The sequence below is a fragment of the Schistocerca piceifrons genome, chromosome 1 (genome assembly GCF_021461385.2).
Source record: "Schistocerca piceifrons isolate TAMUIC-IGC-003096 chromosome 1, iqSchPice1.1, whole genome shotgun sequence".
Lineage (NCBI taxonomy): Eukaryota > Metazoa > Arthropoda > Insecta > Orthoptera > Acrididae > Schistocerca > Schistocerca piceifrons.
In genome coordinates this window covers 172,061,642-172,084,884 of record NC_060138.1, presented here as the reverse complement: position 1 = coordinate 172,084,884, position 23,243 = coordinate 172,061,642, and the positions used below count along the sequence as shown (strand labels likewise).

The window sequence follows — 23,243 nt, the reverse complement described above, 5'->3', positions numbered from 1 at the left end:
CAATGTATCTGTTAATCTGGAATACCGTTTTAACATTATATGCTTGTCTGCATGGCCATCTTTTGCAGCAGCTATTTAAATCAGTTACTATTGGTTATCCATGGTTTGTAGTCTACTTTTATGCCTAGTTTTTTTTAAATACACAAAATAAAAGGTGGTACATAATGACATACAACCACAAATACACACACAGCATATCCAATATTTTAAAAAGAAAAAGAAGAAGAAGAAACATAAGGCATAAAAGTAGTCCACCAAGCCAAAAACTTAATTCAGAATTACTTCCCAAGAACAATAGAAAAAACTTATCTATATCAGAAGTTGGGAGTATACCAACTGAAAAGAAATACATGTGATGGAATACATAGGTCAAACCAGGAGGATATTTGACACCAGATACAAAGAACAAATAAGAGCACAGTTCTGTTTTTGCAGAACAGTTCCACCAACACCAACATAAAGTTACCTACAGACACACAGACATGAAAATTTTAACAACAAAAAGCAGCACACACAACTCCAGTTCAGTTTACAAAAGTGAAGTATAATAATTCAGCACAAGAAATACTGCAGAATGGCAAAAACTGCCAAGTGCATATGTGAATTGAAGTCTTTCAATGTCAGCAGCTACTAGTAAGGAGGAAATAAGCAGAATACGTAAAGAAACACCATAAGTAACTCGCACACCAACTTTATAAACAAAACCTGTTTTTAACCTTGAACAACCAAAAATGTACAAACGTATGTATCCAATTTGCAGAATAACCACCTAATATGCTTTATAAATAAAAGCAAAACACACATGGTGTAATTCTCTTTAATTAAACTGTAATAAGTTCAAGATGGATAACACCTTTAACATTAGTTTGAAACCGTTTCTGTTGTATCTATCCAACTTACTTCTGAAGGTGCACTCCTGCAACAGTTGGTCCCAGGAGCTTAACTTTAATGAAGATTATTTATGACAATCCTTTGATAAACTCATAACCCGGGAAAAAGTGGAAATTGGTGTGAATTGTGCTATCATGCACATTAAGGATTGGCACCAGCAGAAATTTATGAAGCATCTCCAGAAGGTAGGTACCGTTTTGGAGTAAAAAACTGCTGAACATTATTATTTGTATCATATTCTGTTTATTGATTCCCTCCACAGAAGTAAAACAGTCAGTGCAGTACAGTACTGTGAAACAATGAGAAAACTACAGTGCACAGTTCAAAACAAAGGGCGTGGAATATTCAGTCAAGGCTTTGTGTTGCTTCATGACAATGCATGATCCTATTCTACTGGTGCCACTCAAAACCTTAGTCATCAGTTCGGTTGGAAGCAGTTTGATCACCCACTCTAAAGTCCCTATCTTGTACCTTCTGACTATGACTTGTTCTTGAACTTGAAATGTAATTTTGTAGGAAGGCGCTTTGACAGTGCTGGCAAGGCAAAAAACAGTGTTCAGCAGTGGCTGTCTATGAAGAAGGCATTAAAAGTTGGTTTCCTGCTATGGCAACTGTCTGAACAATGGTGGCAACTATGTATAAAAATAGTTTAAAAACTGCTCCTTCTTGCAAAAAGGAATTTTGGTTCGAAAAAAAGAATGTTTTATGAGGTTTTTTTTTTTTTCCAGAACAGTACTTACTTTCCAAATATGCCTCATATGTTAACTGTGACATGGTGTAGCAACATTTACACTCCTCTCACATCAGTTCTGCTTGGCATTATTATATGGTTCTTGTACAGAAGAGAGTATTAGAAATGCTTACACAAACCATGTCATACAGTTGTACCTGAGTGCCAGCCACCAGGCAACTATAATAACTGGTGAAGCATGCCCCACACCCTGTAGATAACTATAAGATTCTAGACCAAAATTAGTTTCAACTATCAATAGCAAGGAAAAAGTCTGGTTTAGAACCTACTTATTACTAGCACTGTTCCATCGCTTGTGGAAGTGATGTAATCTAAAGGGAAAGAACCCCTATTGCATGTACCCCATTTCATTGTGTAAATGCTCCTCCTGGGCCTCCCGCTAATACCTGCCGGGCAGAATGATACAGTTTTAGGGGCCTATCATGAGATGACATCATCCTTGCACACACGATTGGCCACCAGGCCTCCATATCCTGGTTAAGCCCTGCAGCCAAGTGCAGAGGCTTACCTCGTACTACTGACTGCTAAAGCTGTGCAGCCTTCATCTCCCACACAATGCCCTCCCCATTGCCACTGTGCACTGCACCTTTTGCCGTCGACCAGATCGCTCATCTGTACCTGTAATGCAAGACTCAGTGAGGCCATAATTTTTTCATCATCAATACTTTGTACAGAAAAAAAGAAGATAGACTCAAAAGAAAAACTTTTTAACCACATTGTAAAAAATTATAAGTAACACTCTGTCAAATTTTGCGATGAAATACATTAAGTAGGGTCCGAGAAGGCGAACGGGGGAAGGGGATTACTAGTTATCAGGAGCTCCAGTGTTAGATGCATTATGGAGCCCCCCAGGCAAACACCATTCAGGGCTGGTCAGAAAGTCAATGTGCATTTGGTATGACAGCCGAGAGGCCTCATCAGAGATGTGGAGGCGGCCATGCATGCAACTATCAGATGTGCAGGGTGCAGCCATCCACATGTTGTGGCCCACTTAGGCACCAATGACACCTGTCGCATGGGTTCTGAGGCCATCCTCAGTTCATACAGGTGGTTGGCAGAATTGGTGAATGCTGCTGGCTTCGTGTGGGGTGCAAGCAGAGCTCACAATTTGCAGCATTATTGTTCCCAGAGTTGATTGGGGTCCTTTGGAGCCAAGTGGAGGGTTTCAATCAAGTGATCTGTCAACTTTGTGACAGTCTTGGCTGCAGATTTCTAGACCTGCATTATCAGTTGGGAATTTTTAGGAGTCCCCTTGAATCACTGAATTGTCAAAGTATTCATTACAAAGTTCCTGAATTTACTGCCCTCCAGGAAAGTTTTTGCACTCAAATTCTTCTCAGGACTGAGAGCTGGCTGAAAAGTGAAAAACTCAGATATTTAGCAAGTTATGGAATGTATATCAGAAAGGCAGATTAGAGGCCACGGGAGGGCGAGTGTCGATCGCAGTTGACAAAACTATTGTATCTATTGAGATCGATGTTGAGCGTGACAGTGAAGTTATCTGCTCACATGTAACAGGTCTAGGTGAAACCAAGCTGATTGTTAGATTTTTTTTATCAGCCACATGATTCTACTGTGACAGTTCCAGTGTCAGTCAAAGAATATCTATGGTCATTAGTGGATAAATAGCCAGATCGTGCATTACTAATTGGAGGCGACTTTAACCTACCGAGTATACTAGGTCTACAACTTTGCTTCCGCCATTTTTTCTCGAAGTATGTGGCTTTATTGTGAAAAACTTATAAAAAAATTGTGATTCATAGTGTTGCCCATTACTCTCCACTACATTCTCCCATCTTTTGGATAGCATGGTGGAAGAACTGGGCATCTTTTGTGGGGATCCATGAATCGATTCAATTTTGCACTTGTTCATATGATCGGAAATGCTGGTCAGCTAGCTGGTAGTCAGTGAGAGCAACGTATGGAGAATATGGCGGGAGGGATTGGACTTCTCATTTCGATGTTTCCATGTATATTTTGACGGGTTTTGCGACATGAGATCAAGCACTGACCTGCTGCAAAATTACGTTCATGTGTCTATCGCTGTATTGTGGCCGTTTGTGTTTCAGTGCTGGGCTCGAACGCATCAATTGCTTTAGATAATGATGTTCTGTGACTGTGAAAACATTCTGTTTTCCACCGTCATGCCGGTCTTCGACATCAAAATCACCATTCTTAAGGCATTGAAAACATTCTCTGAACATTCTTCCACTAATAGTTACCTCATGATTGATCTTACCCAGCATTTTAAGAGGCACAGCTGCAGATTTCTTCTTGTTAAAGCAGAAAATTATAACTTCCCACAAATTGTGAGAAATGAGTACATAACCTGACGTACTTAATTGAGAATGACCTTACAATGCAATCACAAATCGACTAATATTTTTATGGCATTAAGTTTACAGAGGCCTAAGCTTATTGTATTACACCTATGACCAACTACCCGAACCCAACTTGCCGCTACTGTCGTCTATTGTAAAACAGCTAAAGCAAAGTTGTAGACCTAATAGATTAGGATGTCTATGGATTCACTGCACGGGATACAGACAGACAGACATGCGATGTATTTTTCAACACATTTTCTGAAAACTATCTTGAGCATCTAGTTCGGCAGCCCATACGCAATGGGCCTTAGACCTTATGGCTACAAATAGGCTGGACGTTATCGACAATGTCAGTATAGAAACAGAGATCAGCAATCACAATATCATTATAGCAACTATGGTTACAAAAGTTAATAAATCAGTTAAGAAGGCTAGGAGAGTGTTTCTGCTAGAAAGAGCAGATAAACAGTTGTTAGCATCTTACTTAGACAGTGAATTGACATCTTTTAGTTCCAGTAAGATGGGCACAGAATTATGCACCTAGTAAGCGGATTAAGGATGGAAATGACCCATCATGGTTTAATAACAAGATTTGAAAAATGCTGAGGAAGAAGAGGTTGTTGCACTCTCTGTTTAAAAGAGAACACACAAATGATGACAAGCAAAGGCTAGTAGAGATTTGTGCATGTGCGAAAAGATCTATGTGTGAAGCATATAGGTGCTACGATCTGTAAAGGAGACAGCGTACAGGATTCTAGTGCGTCGTATTCTTGAGCACTGTTCGAGTATTTGGGATCCATTCCAGGTTGGATTAAAGGAAGACTCTGAAACAATTCAGAGGCGGGCTGCTAGATTTGTTATTGGTAGATTTGAACAACATACAAGTGCTAAGCAGATGCTTTGGGAAATCATATGTGAATCCCTGGAGGAAAGAATACATTCTTTTTGAGTAACACTATTGGGAAAATTTAGGCTGCAGAATGATTCTGTTGCCCACCAACATAAATTGAGCATAAGGACCACAAAGATAAGATACAAGAAATTAGGGTTCACATGTTAGCATATAGACACTCATTTTTCCCTCATTCTGTTTGCGAGTGGAACAGGTTAGGAAATGACTAGTAGTGATACAGGGTACCCTTCGCCACACGCTGTAAGGTGGATTGTAGAATACTGATGCAGATATAAGATATAAAGTGTTCCCCTATGTGACTGAAATGAGATAATAATCACCCCCCTCAAAATAAATTTTATATGGAAATGCTTCAGTGCTTCCTGATTACATGTAAAACAAACTGCCTTACTATCAGGTTGGCAACGAAACCGTGCCACTCTGGTGGTTGCCCAATCACTGTAAGAATGCTGGATATTGTGTAGCATGTCGTTTTAAAAAAATGACCTCAATCTGACGAGAAGGCCATTCAAAGTCGTACAGGCCCTATTCCATTACAGATCACACCCTGTCCATTACCTCCTCTAATAATGCTAGAAGTCAATCATTCACTTCCTTTATTAATCAAAAAGCCTGTAAATATATGTCACTTTTCGTTCTCATACAAGTGTTTCAGCTGCTTTTACTCATTAAAACTGTCTCTGAAATCAGCTTTGGCTAACTTTGTAATGCCACTGCCATCAGTCTCGTGTCACCAACTGTTGTTGCTGCACCGTTATTTAACAATTACACTCACAGTCGAGGACTTGAATTGTTAATTGAAATAAAAATATTGTTACCACTAGACTTAAGGCATCATTGAGATGGTCCAATTCACCCTTGGTAAATTCTTTTGGAGAAAGCGGAGTAGATGTACAAGTTGCACCCAGGCCATGAATGTGAGTAATTTTTGTTATTTAAATTTTACATAGTGGCCACCTTTTCATCTGTCACCTTTCCACTGATACGGCAACAGTCATCAATGTACAAGTTGCACCCAGGCCATGAATGTGAGTAATTTTTGTTATTTAAATTTTATATAGTGGCCACCTTTTCATCTGTCACCTTTCCACTGATACGGCAACAGTCATCTGGATCATGCCAATCATATCATGCCACAGGACCACCTGGCTTGTGAGACTGATGGAGCCACTGACGAAAAACCTCTCTCTCTTCTGTTCTGAGCCACTGCCTAGAACAGATGCTAAATGGCTTAACCTTGGCATTTGCCTTCACCTTTGAGATGATTGGGGGCTACAAGAGTTATCTTCTCTTAGCCCCCTGGGAATCCTCACCATGTAATCCCCTTGAGCAGGTAAACTAATATGGTTTCTTTCTTCCATACTGTAATAATGTATATTTTAGTTACAAGCCCACACCACATTCCAATTCTGCCTACACCATTAAGTGGGTGTACGATTGTGACGAAGTTTTCTGCTATCTTACTACTTGGTTTTCTATTCGACTCAGCAAGTTTATTATTTAATTTTGATACCTGTTAGTCTGCTCCATTTAGCTCACTGTTTACCTGTGAAATTTTGTTATTTGTTCTGTTTTTTGATTGGATTATCAAGTTTTTCCCTTCCCTCAGCAATTTCTCTGACACTGAAATCTCTCCTAAGAGTGAACTTCCTCTGATAGGGATTCCATCAGGGCCTGGAACTTTGTTCAATTTTAACGATTTCAGCTGTTTGTCAATGCCACTGACACTAATACTAATTTTTTTCATCTTTTCATTAAAATGAGGATTAAATTGGGGCAATTTTCCTCGGTTTTCCTTTCCAAAGGAACATTTGAAAATGGAGTTAAGGATTTCAGCTTTTGCTTTGCTACCCTCAATTTTGGTTCCTGTCTCATTCTCTAGGGTCTGGACACTAACTTTGGGTCACTAACAGCTTTTACTTACGTCCAGAATTTCTTTGGGTTCTGCAAAAGGTCACTTGATATTATTCTATTATGGTAGTCATTGAAGACTTCATACATTGATGTCTTGACAGCCAAATGTGTTTCATTCAGTATATCTATATCTGTAGACCTACGTTTTATTTTCCACTTATTGTGCAGCAATCACTGTTTCCTTAGAAGATTCATTACAGTGACTGTATAGCATGGAAGGTCTTCTACCATTATGAACTGATAAAGAAAATATTAGTTTTGAAATCTATGTTCTGCATCCCTGTTAGCCCCTACTGTTATATGTGTCTGTCGGCAGTAATACACACTTCGTCTCCTGAAGGTAAGTATTGGACTGTCGTTCTGTCCCATGATTTATGAGTTTGATATGTACAAAATAAATGTTTTAAATATCTGATCCCATTGTCAAGCTTCCCTACAATTCAGCTCAGAATTAATTAATATAATTTTTTTAATTACAGAAGTAGAAATGCCAACACTTTTATGCCTTGCTCGGATGGAACTAAGTGGAATTGGTTTTAGTATTAATGAAGCTGAAAGACTAAGAAATGTTCTTCTCAGTCAGATGTCATCATTTGAAAATAAAGCCTATAAGCTTGCTGGCCACACATTTTCTCTGACATCCCCAGCTGATGTTTCAAAGGTATTTGGTAGTATATTAATCTAGATATTTTTTCCATTATCATTTTGCCATTAATTGTAAGATATTGCCCCTGTGGCAGCTTTCTGTGTGGTTACAAGACAATAGCAATTGCTCTGTGAATATCTATAATTTTGCATTGCCACCACCACCACCACCACCACAATGCCTGTCATAAATTAACTAACCATTCAAAATATTATTATGCAATAAGAAAATAAAATCTCTTGTGCATGGATTACATTTAACTGAATAAACAATATTGATTCACAATTTAATGATTAGAATAATATAACTATGTAACATTTTGTTGGATTTTTTTATGAATCCAGTTGCCATAGGAATACATATACACAGCTAACGGGGAAAGCTATACAATGTCCCTGCATACTACTTATACTGTCTTGAACCTGCCTGACTGTAAGCTATATCCTTTGGGTCTGATAGCACTTTATAACACTTATGGTATTTATGGTGAGGTGGAAAATGCAGTTAGGTATGATTTACTTCTAAATATTTTCTCATATATCAATTTTTGTGTTAATATCCTATCTACTTCTGCTCTATGTTACTGGCAGCTAAGAGGAATAACAACAATACGGAAACGACAGGTTAAGCTACTAACCACATAGAGGTGGTGCTCAGTCGCAGACAGGCACAACAAAAAAGAATATTACAAATATTTAAGCTTTCGATCAAAAGAAGTAGAACTCTCTCACATTTACACACCAACAATTCACACATACATGACCACTGTCTCTGGACACTAATACCCATATGCCAGGCTGTCCAAAAGGTTAAATATTTCTAGTATTCTTTATCGTCATGCCTGTGTGTTACTCAGTGATGTGAACATCTATCCTTTCCATATTGTTGTTATTCTATCTTGAAGTTTAGACTGTTTTTTTCCAAGCATATATGGTATAAATTACAGAGTGTCCTCAGGTCATCATGGCAGATATGTGCAGTATTTTGAAAACTCTTGTTAGTTGTTGAAATATTCTTCTCATCTGCCACAAAACATCAAGCTGTACATATGTGGACTCTTCATAATTCTTCTTTCAGTTAGAAAAATGAAAGTGTTAGTACACCATCTCTACAGCGGTTATATAAATGTACACACAAATGAAGCTACTGTACAGGAGATAAGGTAGTTACCCTTGATATTTATTTCCTTTATATATGCAGGAAGCATACTTTCAACTGCAGATCACAGATAGTGTCAAAGAAATTTTCTTTTATCCATCAAAGTTTTGGTATTCAGATAATTTCATTTCACTTGTTGCTTAACTGCATCATTGCATTTACAACTTTTTGCTATTTCAGGTATTGTTCAAAGAGTTAGGACTGAATCCTGGTAAGACTCCATATGGTCAAAAGCCGAGCACCAACAAAGATGCACTCCTTCCTCTGAAGCAATACCACCCATTACCTGAAGTAATTTTGCAATGGAGGAAAATTAATACCATATTAACAAAGGTTAACATTTTAAATAAGTTTACAAAATGATAATCTAGAATGTCTGATTAAAAGCTGAGGTATTTATTAATTTTTGTTTTCTTGACTGGCTAATTAAGCCGTTCCTTGCTATAATGCTGTGGTTCTTTTCTTCTTGTTAGTTCTATGTCTGCACAGAAACTTCGTTTAGTTATTTGTTTTGGTACATTTTTTATTTTGTAATTTATCAGTACCAACTCCTAGTTATGTCCTCTGGTACATATGATTAGAGATGCTTATTATTGGTGGGAACTCAAAGAAGTACATGCAAAAATCAATAATGACCATTCAAGTGTTGCTTGAGTATCTAAAAAATTGTAATACAATATTGTCTTTTACTCTCACAACTTAAGTTATTCATTGTGAGTAAATTGAAAGTTGAACAAACAGTATGTATTATTATTTCAGAACAAACTCCAGATTCATTGTATCATAATTTAGTACAGAATCTTTCCTGAGTACAGTTCTCTGTAACAGCCAAAAAGAGGCTATGAAGTCCTTTGCAATGGAGTGAGGGTTCCGCAGGATTAAATTAGATGTCTTCTGGTCTTGCAGAAGTCTCGTCCACCTTTTTCTTCAGAACATAAATGAACTTGTATTACTCAAGCCTATGTCAATGATTAGTCAAGCATTTGAGTGTAACAAATTGATATTTAAATATAATAGCCCTTTTCAATGCATGGATCTCAAACAACTGAATCTATCTAATATCCAGTTGACATTCCTTTTTACACAACAGTGTTAACATTTTTCCAAGGAAGACCTCTGCTTGAAATACTCTGTGGAGCAACATACGGTGTTGAGGTCTCTCTGCCACACCAGTGCTTTGTCAGCGAGTAGAAATTTTGAAAATGTTTAAAATTAAGTGTAAAGTATATTGGAAGTTGCTAAGAGCTCTCATTCTCAAATACTGGATGATTGTAGTCTGAGTAATTTGCGGGTCATGGGTTCCACTGCCATACGACCCATACACAGTTTCTAACTTTAATAACGGACTTACTGTTATTAAACCTTTAATGTAAAACTATAGTTCTTAATATGCAAATTATGACAGCATTTTAATTGTTTTAAATTTGATCCGTAATTATATGAAATATTGAAAATCTTATTTTTGTTATCCCTAGAAGGTCGAAGATAGGCAACCTGCAACGGGAATTATATGGATAAGGGATTTTGTTCAGGATGAATAGTGGTGAGGTGGGAGGTCATGAAGAATAAGTAGGTGATAAGTACTAATTGTCATCATGCAGTTAATAGTGCATGTCTTTATTCTTAACACAGTACATAAATACACGCATGCAGTCAATCTATGGACTTAAGCCCACCATGTAAATCACTGGGAGTTATGATAGCAAAACCAACAGCTTTTATTTCTCGTAGACAGCTTTCATTCACTACCAGCATGTCACGTGGAGTCAGCTGACGCAGCAGTCTACATACTGAGCACTGCAAGGTGAATGCTCACGTACACTTCTTCCACTGCTCTTACTCCACCTTTTGTAATTAAAATTAACTATCAGAGTGGCTCATTTAAAACAAGAACTCTATTTTACTTATTCTAATAACATAGCAAAGGAATGGTGCACTCACACATGACTTTTTGCGCCTTATTCACAACAGATGACAAATCGACGACAACATCACCAGCAGTAATTGTTTTAAGTCTTGCTAATACTGTTCAATACTTTTAAAATCATGAACTAAATTCAGATTGTTAGCACTAGTGCTTTTCATTTGTACTATATGTTCCACTTAAGCTGAAAATGGTTTAACTCATTGGTTGCTTAATAGGTATTTTTGTAGAATATGTTACAGATGGGAGTTAAGAATAATTTGCTTTCTGCATATAAAGTGCCTGGCGATATTTGAGGTATGTGGGAAAGGTAACTTGACAGTTCACATACATATGTAACTGCGTACAGAATACTATAATAATGGATAGTTCAGAATGGACACAGTTAATAAAAATGAAGAAGGTAACCACTCACCTGTGGCAGATTGATGTGAAGTGTTTAAGCACATATAGCAGCACAGAGATATAACTCACTTTCAAGCTAATTCACTATTTATTAATGTCAGCACATGCAGTATGTTCAAGATACAAACAGCACTAATGTACATATCCAGTCACAGAAAAACATCTTCCATTTAAAATTATAAAAAATTTTCAAAATGACAACACACTGTTAATGTTTCTTATTAATGCCCAGGGAAACAACACTAGAAGTACAATGTGGGTCATTTTTGACCCATAAAGGTTTTTCAAGGCATCCCCCCCCCCCCCCCCCCCAAGTCCACAATCATCAAAGAACCAAATGCTCCTGTGCCTTTTCATCATTTGCAGGATTTTGCAACACATGGGAATTTCATCTCCCTAGCCCACCTTGTTGTTGTTGTGGTCTTCAGTCCTGAGACTGGTTTGATGCAGCTCTCCATGCTACTCTATCCTGTGCAAGCTTCTTCATCTCCCAGTACCTACTGCAACCTACATCCTTCTGAATCTGCTTAGTGTATTCATCTCTTGGTCTCCCTCTACGATTTTTACCCTCCACAGTGCCCTCCAATGCTAAATTTGTGATCCCTTAATGCCTCAGAACATGTCCTACCAACCGATCCCTTTTTCTAGTCAAGTTGTGCCACAAACTTCTCTTCTCCCCAATCCTATTCAATACCTCCTCATTACTTACGTGATCTACCCACCTTATCTTCAGCATTCTTCTGTAGCACCACATTTCGAAAGCTTCTATTCTCTTCTTGTCCAAACTAGTTATCGTCCATGTTTCACTTCCATACATGGCTACACTCCATACAAATACTTTCAGAAACGACTTCCTGACACTTAAATCTATACTCGATGTTAACAAATTTCTCTTCTTCAGAAACGCTTTCCTTTCCATTGCCAGTCTACATTTTATATCCTCTCTACTTCGACCATCATCAGTTATTTTACTCCCTAAATAGCAAAACTCCTTTACTACTTTAAGTGTCTCATTTCCTAATCTAATTCCCTCAGCATCACCCGACTTAATTAGACTACATTCCATTATCCTCGTTTTGCTTTTGTTGATGTTCATCTTATATCCTCCTTTCAAGACACTGTCCATTCCATTCAACTGCTCTTCCAAGTCCTTTGCTGTCTCTGACAGAATTACAATGTCATCGGCGAACCTCAAAGTTTTTACTTCTTGTCCATGAATTTTAATACCTACTCCGAATTTTCTTTTGTTTCCTTTACTGCTTGCTCAATATACAGATTGAATAACATTGGGGAGAGGCTACAACCCTGTCTCACTCCTTTCCCAACCACTGCTTCCCGTTCATGCCCCTCGACTCTTATAACTGCCATCTGGTTTCTGTACAAATTGTAAATAGCCTTTCGCTCCCTGTGTTTTACCCCTGCCACCTTCAGAATTTGAAAGGGAGTATTCCAGTTAACATTGTCAAAAGCTTTCTCTAAGTCTACAAATGCTAGAAACGTAGGTTTGCCTTTTCTTAATCTTTCTTCTAAGATAAGTCGTAAGGTCAGTATTGCCTCACGTGTTCCAACATTTCTACGGAATCCAAACTGATCTTCCCCGAGGTCGGCTTCTACCAGTTTTTCCATTCGTCTGTAAAGAATTCGCGTTAATATTTTGCAGCTGTGACTTATTAAACTGATAGTTCGGTAATTTTCACATCTGTCAACACCTGCTCTCTTTGGGATTGGAATTATTATATTCTTCTTGAAGTCTGAGGGTATTTCGCCTGTCTCATACATCGTGCTCACCAGATGGTAGAGTTTTGTCATGACTGGCTCTCCCGAGGCCATCAGTAGCTCTAATGGAATGTTGTCTACTCCCGGGGCCTTGTTTCGACTCAGGTCTTTCAGTGCTCTGTCAAACTCTTCACGCAGTATCTTATCTCCCATTTCGTCTTCATCTACATCCTCTTCCATTTCCATAATATTGTCCTCAAGTACATCGCCCTTCTATAAAACCTCTATATACTCCTTCCACCTTTCTGCTTCCCTTCTTTGCTTAGAACTGGGTTGCCATCTGAGCTCTTGATATTCATACAAGTGGTTCTCTTCTCTCCAAAGGTCTCTTTAATTTTCCTGTAGGCAGTATCTAGCTTACCCCTAGTGAGACAGGCCTCTACATCCTTACATTTGTCCTCTAGCCATCCCGGCTTAGCCATTTTGCACTTCCTGTCGATCTCATTTTTGAGACGTTTGTATTCCTTTTTGCCTGCTTCATTTACTGCATTTTTATATTTTCTCCTTTCATCAATTCAATTCAATATTTCTTCAGTTACCCAAGGATTTCTATTAGCCCTCGTCTTTTTACCTACTTGATCGTCTGCTGCCTTCACTACTTCATCCCTCAGAGCTACCCATTCTTCTTCTACTGTATTTCTTTCCCCCATTCCTGTCAATTGTTCCCTCATGCTCTCCCTGAAACTCTGTACAACCTCTGGTTCTTTCAGTTTATCCAGGTCCCATCTCCTTAAATTCCCACCTTTTTGCAGTTTCTTCAGTTTCAATCTGCAGTTCATAACCAATAGATTGTGGTCAGAATCCACATCTGCCCCAGGAAATGTCTTACAATTTAAAACCTGGTTCCTAAATCTCTGTCTTACCATTATATAATCTATCTGATACCTTTTAGTATCTCCAGGATTCTTCCAGGTATACAACCTTCTTTTATGATTCTTGAACCAAGTGTTAGCTATGATTAAGTTATGCTCTGTGCAAAATTCAACAAGGCGGCTTCCTCTTTCATTCCTTCCCCCCAATCCATATTCACCTACTATGTTTCCTTCTCTCCCTTTTCCTACTGACGAATTCCAGTCACCCATGACTATTAAATTTTCGTCTCCCTTCACTACCTGAATAATTTCTTTTATCTCATCATACATTTCATCAATTTCTTCATCATCTGCAGAGCTAGTTGTCATATAAACTTGTACTACTGTAGTAGGCATGGGCTTTGTGTCTATCTTGGCCACAATAATGCGTTCACTATGCTGTTTGTAGTAGCTAACCCGCACTCCTATTTTTTTTATTCATTATTAAACCTACTCCTGCATTACCCTTATTTGATTTTGTATTTATAACCCTGTGATCACCTGACCAAAAGTCTTGTTCCTCCTGCCACCGAACTTCACTAATTCCCACTACCTAGAATTATGAAAAATGTACCTGTTATACCAGTAGTACCATGTGGGAATTTTTCGACCGATATGCATTTTAACACAATTTGATATAAGTAACTGCAGTTTTCAAACACTAAACAGTTGCTGGGCATGCCTTGATGTTATTCAGAGATATTGGAGTATACTACGACACTTTGGGCCAAAAAGAACGTGAAATGCGGCGAATTCGGAGGTCAGGCAATACTTGATATCAGCGTGGCTTTCCATTTTCTACAGACCAGTGACATGCAGACCTGCGAAGTAATGCTTGGAAGCCACAGGGTAACACATTGTACAATGGGGAAGCACCCCGTCCCCCGTCCTACATCGCTGTCTGGGGCACTGCTAATAGTTCTCTTATACAACAGCAGAAATCAGATGCATGAACCTTACAGAAGTTTCTTGTCAGTACATCTTTGTCTGTTCAAGCAGAGTGGGCTGAGGCAGTCCTGAAACCAGCAATATGAGCTTGCTGTTTATTTTCGTGAGTTTGCGTTGTTGAAGATACAATTTCAAAATGACATGGCTTTACAGAGGCCAAGATTTTCTAATATCTGGAGAATATTTCATGAATGAGTGGACACAGATTGAGCCAGGTGACATAGCAGATAGACGCAGTGTCCAGAAGGTGGTGTGGGAGATATCCAGGCTGACAGGACACGCCAATTGACATGTTGTAGATGACTAGCCACTCTCTGCATTGTGGCTATATGTCATCGACCCATTCCCAAAACTGGTGAAAAAGTACATTGAATCAAAGGCTGACAGCACACTTGGTGATAATGAGTGGTCCCAAAACCTGGAAGAACAAGACGTTTTCATTGGATTACTCTATGCTCAATAAGCATATGGTGCTCGGGGTATTTCGTACAAAGCACTATGTAAAGGAACAGATTTGCAGGAATATGCAGTCATCAAGAAGATAACATAAGGAAACATAAATTTTGCCTGCTTCAGAAATGTGGAATCAGTTTTCTGAAAACTGCATTGCCTGCTAGAAGCCAGACCAGAACAGACAGTCAATGAGCAACTGTATCCTTGCAAGTGCAGCTGTCCATTCATACGGTACACACCGGGTATACCTGGTAAGTACGTGATAAAATACTGGCTTTTGTGTGATGCTGCCAAGCACTACATCCTGAATGGAGTTCCTTATGGTGGCAAACATGAAACTTGTAATCCAAGCAAGGGTGTTGGTCACCTCATTATGAAGCTGGCTCAGCCATTCCTCACTGTGGTCATAACATCACAACTGACAACTTCTTCACCTCCATGTAACTGGTGGATGAGATGAAACTAAAAGGAATAGGTTTAGTTGGCAGTCTTCAGAGATCACTTAGAGAGGTCCCTCCTGTGGCACGAAGTGGAGACGGCACATTGCATGCAAGACACGTGTACAAGTCAGGCAACAATCTTCTCACAGTTAGCCAAGGGGAAAAGAAAAAAAAACCTTATTCTGAGTAACATGCATGTTGGATGTGAGGTGAATGAGAATACTGAGAATTTTTATAATGAAACTAAGGATGGTGTCAATATAGTTGACCAAATGGCTAGATACTGCAGTGTCCAAGCTGGCACCCACTAATGGCCTTTGCATCTCTTTTACAGTAATCTTGACCTTGCCATGATCAATGCTCACACAATTTTTAAGTTAGATACCTCTAAGAAGATTTCACATCGAGACTTTATCCTCAGAGTAGAAGATGAGCTTGTTGCCCCCTAAAAACTGCAGAGAGAGACAATCTCCTCTTCCAAGCATTTGATACTGGCCCTGGCCAATATTGAAATAGAAAGCTTTCTCAAATTCAGGTTTCCTGCAAAACATCAAATGAATGCTTCAAGTGCAACAAGTATGTCTGCAAAAGCTGCCAAGCAAAAACTCATGTCTGATGTCTGAAGTGTGAGCCCATCCCAGTTTAGACAGTTCTGTCAACTCATTGTTCCCAAATATTTCCAGGTATTTGTAATATAATAGAGGGAAACATTCCACGCGGGAAAAATATATTTAAAAACAAAGATGATGTGACTTACCATACGAAAGCGCTGGCAGGTCGATAGAAACACAAACGGACACATACATACACACAAAATTCAAGCTTTCGCAACAAACTGTTGCCTCATCAGGAAAGAGGGAAGGAGAGGGAAAGACGAAAGGAAGTGGGTTTTAAGGGAGAGGGTAAGGAGTCATTCCAATCCCGAGAGCAGAAAGACTTACCTTGGGGGAAAAAAGGACGGGTATACACTCGCACACACACACACATATACAGACACAAGCAAACATCTTTGTCTTTAAATATGTCTGCTTGTGTCTGTATATGTGTGGATGGATATGTGTGTGTGTGCGAGTGTATATCCGTCCTTTTTTCCCCCTAAGGTAAGTCTTTCCGCTCCCGGGATTGGAATGACTCCTTACCCTCTCCCTTAAAACCCACTTCCTTTCGTCTTTCCCTCTCCTTCTCTCTTTCCTGATGAGGCAACAGTTTGTTGCGAAAGCTTGAATTTTGTGTGTATGTATGTGTCTATTTGTGTTTCTACCGACCTGCCAGCGCTTTCGTATGGTAAGTCACGTCATCTTTGTTTTTAAATATATTTTTCCCAAGTATTTATAATTATAGACTTAAGTTGTTTATTCTTATTTTTTAGTTCCTTGATTGCCATAAGCAAGAAAACATGCGGAGCATTTTTGTCACCTGATGCATGTTAGAATCTTTCACATATACTCAATACTTACCTTAGATGTCTGTAAAAGTAAAAATGCTATTAGTACTTACATAAACAGTATATTTTGACTCTATTTCAGTCTTTTTATAAAGAAAAACATTGTAATAATGTTTTGCTTATTGGTTTTAACAATGAACCACATGGTACTACTAGTGGCACGGCAGTGTCTGATACTTCTGGTGTTAAGGGTAATCTCAGACTTTTGCAAATGACGTAATAGTGTGTAATGGAATACTATCTTAAAAAATCTGCACAAATATGCAGCCAGTTCATGATAAGATTTTGAAGGAGTGAGAAGGATAGCAACTTTCTGTAAATGTCCAGAAATGTAAATTTGTGTGCACCACAATGTGTCAGAATTGGAATCAGTCAGCTCATACAAATATAGGGACATGCAGTGGAATGATCACATAGCCTCAGTCACAGGTAAAACAGCTGGCAGACCTCTATTCATTACTGGCAAAAATGCTGTCAGTCTGTGAAAGAGACTGCTTATAAAACAAGTGTTTCCCATCCTAGAATATTGCTCAAGTGTGTGGGATTTATATCAAATAACTGAGGGCATTGAAAGTACACAAAGAAGCAGAGAACAAATGGTCACAGGTTTATTAAACCCACAGAATATGTCACAATGATGCTGAAAAATGAGAACTGGCAGACACCTAAAGAATGATGCAAACTCTCCCTTGAAAGCCTACTTACAAAGTTTTAAGAATCAATATTAATTGTAGAATTTAGGAATATACTACAGCTTCTTGTGTATCAGTCCTGTAGGGTCATCAAAGAAAAGCTTAGACTAATTATAGCATACTCAGAGGTGTCTAAGCAATCATTCTTCCTGCACTCCATGATTAAACAGAATGTGATGAAATACCAGTAAGTGTTAAAAGGGAAGTACCCTTTACAATGCTTTTCACAGTGGATTGCAGATTATACATGTAGAATACAAGAGATCAATTTAGACACGGGATATGTAGTTCCAACTTGCTGGGTAAAATAGTACTGTCTTTCGTGTTCCTTTAATTGAGAGTAGAACTTCTTAAAATTTGAACACGAATGGCTCTATTGACGCTAGTTTATAAGAACATGAGGCTGATAATTTGACTGCTATAAACTGCACACCAAACTCTATTTCTCTTTTTTGTGACAAATTTGATACACAGTGTGAAGATTTTTGAGGGAGCAGTAGAGATTCTCAATTCACATGGCCAGAAAGGTAAAACCAAGCTTCATCACTCACAAAATATGGTGTCAGATCATGTTCACCATTCACAATCTTTTTGAGTAAGCAATCGCAAACTCTTAATGCTCTGTTCTTAATTTTGTGTTCAAGAAATCGTTCACCCAGGAGAACCATTCGAACATATTGTCATTTGACCATCGGCTAGACACAGTAATAAGCATCCCTGGTGTAGAGAAACAACTGGAAACTTTGAAAGCAAATAAGTCACCAGGTCCAGATTGAATCCCAATTTGGTCTCACAAAGAGTGCTTTAAGGCATTGCTTCCTTACCTAGCTTGCATTTATCATAAATATCTCAAGCAGCACAAAGTCCCAAGTGACTGGGAAAAGCCCATGTGACTCCTGTATATAAGAAGGGTAGGAGAATGGTTCTGCAAAATGACAGACTAATATCCCGAACTTTGGTTTTCTGCAGAATCCTTGAACATATTCTCAGTTCAAATACAATAAATTTTATTGAGACAGAGAAGCTTATGTCCACGAATCAGCATGGTTTTAGAAAGTGTAGCTCATTCGAAACTCAGCTTGCCCTTCTCTCACAAGATATAATGTGAATTATGGATGGAGGGCAACAGATAGATTCCATATTTCTAGATTTCTGGAAAGCATTTGACTTGGTGCCCAATTGCAGGCTGTTAAATAATATACAAGCACATGGAATAAGTTCACAGATATGTGTGTGGCTCAAAGACTTCTTAAGCAATAGAAACGACTATGTTGTTCTTGATGGCGAGTTCATCAGAGACAAGGGTATCATCAGTAGTGCACTGGGGAAGTGTGATAGGACCACTGTTGTTTTCTGTGTACATAAATGATTTGACGGACAGAATGGGCAACAATTTGCAGTTGTTTGCTGATGATGCTGTGGTGTATGGTAAGGTGTCGAAGTTGAGTGACTGTGGAAGATACATGATGACTTAGACAAACTTTCTAGTTGGTGTGATGAATGGCAGCTAAATGTGGGAATATGTAAGTTAATGCAGATGAGTAGGAAAAACAAACCTGAAATGTCCGGATACAGCATTAAAGTGTATTACTTGACACAGTCACATTGTTTAAATACCTATGCGCAACATTGCAAAACGATACGAAATGGAACAAGCATGTGGGGATTGTGGTTCATCTGTAAAGGAGACCACTTATAGGACACTGGTGCAACCTATTCTTGAATACTGCTCAAATATTTGATATCCATACCAAGATGAATCGAAGGAGGACATTGAAGCAATTTAGAGGCAGGCTGCTAGATTTGTTACTAGTAGGTTGAAACAACACTTAAGTGTTACGGAAATGCTTTGAGAACTCAAATGGGAATCCCTGGAGGGAAGGTGACGTTCTCTTCAAGGAGCACTATTGAGAAAATTTAGAGAATCAGCATTTGAACATGACTGGGGAATGATTCTACTGCTGCCAGCATACAGTTTGCTTAAGGGTGACAAAGATAAGATACAAGAAATTAGGGGTCATATGGAGATAAGGAACCATGTAGAGTTTTGTTTTTCCTTTGCTCTAATTGGGAGTGGAACAGGAAAGTAATTGACTAGTAGTGGTACAGGGTACCCTCCGCCAAGCACTGTACAGTGGCTTTGCAGTGGTGCACACAGATATTTAAACAATGTGACTGTGTGAAGCAGTACACTTTAATGCTGTATCCGGACATTACAGGTTTGTTTTTCCTACTCATCTGCATTAACTAACAAATTCTCACATTTACAGCTAGCTGCCATTTATCACACCAAGCCACTGTATGGTGTATCATCTAGAAGTAATGCCTGGACACATGATGCACGGTAAGATCTCAGGTGTAAAGACGTAAGTACGGAATAACTGTTGCAAAAGTCACCTGCCTTCTTTACTTGATTGTAGTAATTTTCTGCAAATTTAGAATTGGAGGCATCACCACTAGATCGCTGTTTTGTTAAATACTGTAGATTACTTTCTACATGCTAACCGGAGTTCAGGAATTGTACATTCATAGAATGTACCATAGTGTGTCATACATTACTTAAATAATTCAGAGAATGACAAAAAGAAATAGTCAGCACTTTCAAGCAACAACTGAAGTTATGACACACACGTCAAGATGCAGAAAGACTGAGCAAGCCGGAAACTGGAAAAATCACACAATGTTACTTACAGAGTGGAGCCTTTCTTTTTTTTTTCTGCTCAGAATTTCATGGAACAATCTGTATGAGAGTTTTAAACCTATTTTGATGTGTAATTAATCTAAGTGAAGTAGAAGAGCTATTCCGGTTTTTACATGAACTCATTAATGTTGCAGAATCAATTCCTGTCAATCTTATGATATGGGACCTAAAAATCTCATGGTACTTTAGTGAATTACAGCTAAAACACAACTTGAAATAGTATTTGTGGGCTGTAATGAGGAAATCTGTTGGTTTTTAGATCTTTTACCACATAACAGTCTTATTAGACATAAACAGGGCTGATTTGATTTTGATGTTAATATACGAGTACTTAGAACTGTCTTTGGAACCTTAACTAACAAGTACTTACTTCATGTAAGTGACCAAGAAATGAAGTATGCCCTAGTAGTATAAAATCTTTGGAACATTTATTGATATTACACAATGTGCAACAGACAATTACCACAATTATCAATAATTCCACATTCATTAGTAAGTTTGTAAAGCTATTTATCATACATTTCATTGGTAACTACAACTGGAGAACAATGAACCAGCAGCAATTTCATAAAGAAATCAACATCTAGAATGCACTTGTAGAACTAAATACCCTACTCTTTAGAATGATTGTTAATCATTTGTCAAATGAACAAATGGATGCTTGTAACTTGAGATATGCTGTTGAAACTAGTTCAAGTAATTGTTTCAGTAGTCTTTTGTTACATCCGAAAAGAATTAATAAAATTGCTGTTAGTTCTAGGAAAGAAACTAACCGTTTCCATGACTATGCTCTTAGCTGTTGATATGCAAAATTTGCTTGCATACGACAAACTGACTGACTGTTATTGGTATCATGATGAACAATAAAAAATGAATTAACTTCATTACCATTCACTTAGCTGACTCCAATCATCACTTTGAAGTTTACTGGATGTGCGCTTATATACTACACTCCTGGAAATTGAAATAAGAACACCGTGAATTCATTGTCCCAGGAAGGGGAAACTTTATTGACACATTCCTGGGGTCAGATACATCACATGATCACACTGACAGAACCACAGGCACATAGACACAGGCAACAGAGCATGCACAATGTCGGCACTAGTACAGTGTATGTCCACCTTTTGCAGCAATGCAGGCTGCTATTCTCCCATGGAGACGATCGTAGAGATGCTGGATGTAGTCCTGTGGAACGGCTTGCCATGCCATTTCCACCTGGCGCCTCAGTTGGACCAGCGTTCGTGCTGGACGTGCAGACTGCGTGAGACGACACTTCATCCAGTCCCAAACATGCTCAATGGGGGACAGATCCGGAGATCTTGCTGGCCAGGGTAGTTGACTTACACCTTCTAGAGCACGTTGGGTGGCACGGAATACATGCGGACGTGCATTGTCCTGTTGGAACAGCAAGTTCCCTTGTCGGTCTAGGAATGGAAGAACGATGGGTTCGATGACGGTTTGGATGTACCGTGCACTATTCAGTGTCCCCTCGACGATCACCAGTGGTGTACGGCCAGTGTAGGAGATCGCTCCCCACACCATGATGCCGGGTGTTGGCCCTGTGTGCCTCGGTCGTAAGCAGTCCTGATTGTGGCGCTCACCTGCACGGCGCCAAACACGCATACGACCATCATTGGCACCAAGGCAGAAGCGACTCTCATCGCTGAAGACGACACGTCTCCATTCGTCCCTCCATTCACGCCTGTCGCGACACCACTGGAGGCGGGCTGCACGATGTTGGGGCGTGAGCGGAAGACGGCCTAACGGTGTGCGGGACCGTAGCCCAGCTTCATGGAGACGGTTGCGAATGGTCCTCGCCGATACCCCAGGAGCAACAGTGTCCCTAATTTGCTGGGAAGTGGCGGTGCGGTCCCCTACGGCACTGCGTAGGATCCTACGGTCTTGGCGTGCATCCGTGCGTCTCTGCGGTCCGGTCCCAGGTCGACGGGCACGTGCACCTTCCGCCGACCACTGGCGACAACATCGATGTACTGTGGAGACCTCACGCCCCACGTGTTGAGCAATTCGGCGGTACATCCACCCGGCCTCCCGCATGCCCACTATACGCCCTCGCTCAAAGTCCGTCAACTGCACATACGGTTCACGTCCACGCTGTCGCGGCATGCTACCAGTGTTAAAGACTGCGATGGAGCTCCGTATGCCACGGCAAACTGGCTGACACTGACGGCGGCGGTGCACAAATGCTGCGCAGCTAGCGCCATTCGACGGCCAACACCGCTGTTCCTGGTGTGTCCGCTGTGCCGTGCGTGTGATCATTGCTTGTACAGCCCTCTCGCAGTGTCCGGAGCAAGTATGGTGGGTCTGACACACCGGTGTCAATGTGTTCTTTTTTCCATTTCCAGGAGTGTATTTGCGGTGCCATCCCATGTCTTTATTCAGTGTCATCTAAAACTACAACAAATGTATCTCCTCAACCTTTGCCACTTGTATCAGTCTTCTGATGAATGTAGAATGACATCAATCGCCTGAAGCAGGGAAGAGTCTCTTCGAGAGACTGGGGACTATTTTTCCTTTTTGCGAAGAAAAAGGAAAGAATTATAATTTTTATGACACTTCAAACTGTACAATTTCAAACAGTTTCCTTTGTGTTGTCTCCATTCTAATTGGCAGCAATATTTTATTATGGTAGTCATAACCACTTGGACTTCATAATATGAAAACTTTCAAGAATAACTTTGGATACATTGTACCAGAAATAGACTTTGTATTATCACGATATTTATTGGTATCTGAAATCACACCATAATTTTATGAACACAAAAAGTTTTTGATGTTACAGTAATAGTTTAATTTTTCAGACCCTTTATCCACTCTTAAATTCAGACTCAGCCAAACGCATATTTGGTTGTTACATACCTCGCACTGCCACAGGAAGAATCTCTATGCATGAACCAAATATGCAAAATATACCGCGAGACTTTGATGTTTCTGGCTGTGATGGAGAAAATTTGTCAATAAGCATGAGGCTAGCTTTTATTCCAAAGCCTG

The 23,243-nt window shown here is 39.4% G+C and overlaps 1 protein-coding gene across 1 annotated transcript in view; it reads left to right on the top strand.

Annotated features, from left to right (window-relative positions):
* The window catches only part of LOC124803348 (DNA polymerase theta), a 347,939-nt gene that overhangs the window by 298,955 nt on the left and 25,741 nt on the right, over nucleotides 1-23,243 (top strand). Inside the window, exons 21-23 of the mRNA XM_047264537.1 lie at nucleotides 7,273-7,454; nucleotides 8,778-8,930; nucleotides 23,054-23,243. Coding sequence (XP_047120493.1) covers nucleotides 7,273-7,454; nucleotides 8,778-8,930; nucleotides 23,054-23,243 — 525 coding nt within the window. The remainder of the gene's footprint in view (nucleotides 1-7,272; nucleotides 7,455-8,777; nucleotides 8,931-23,053) is intronic.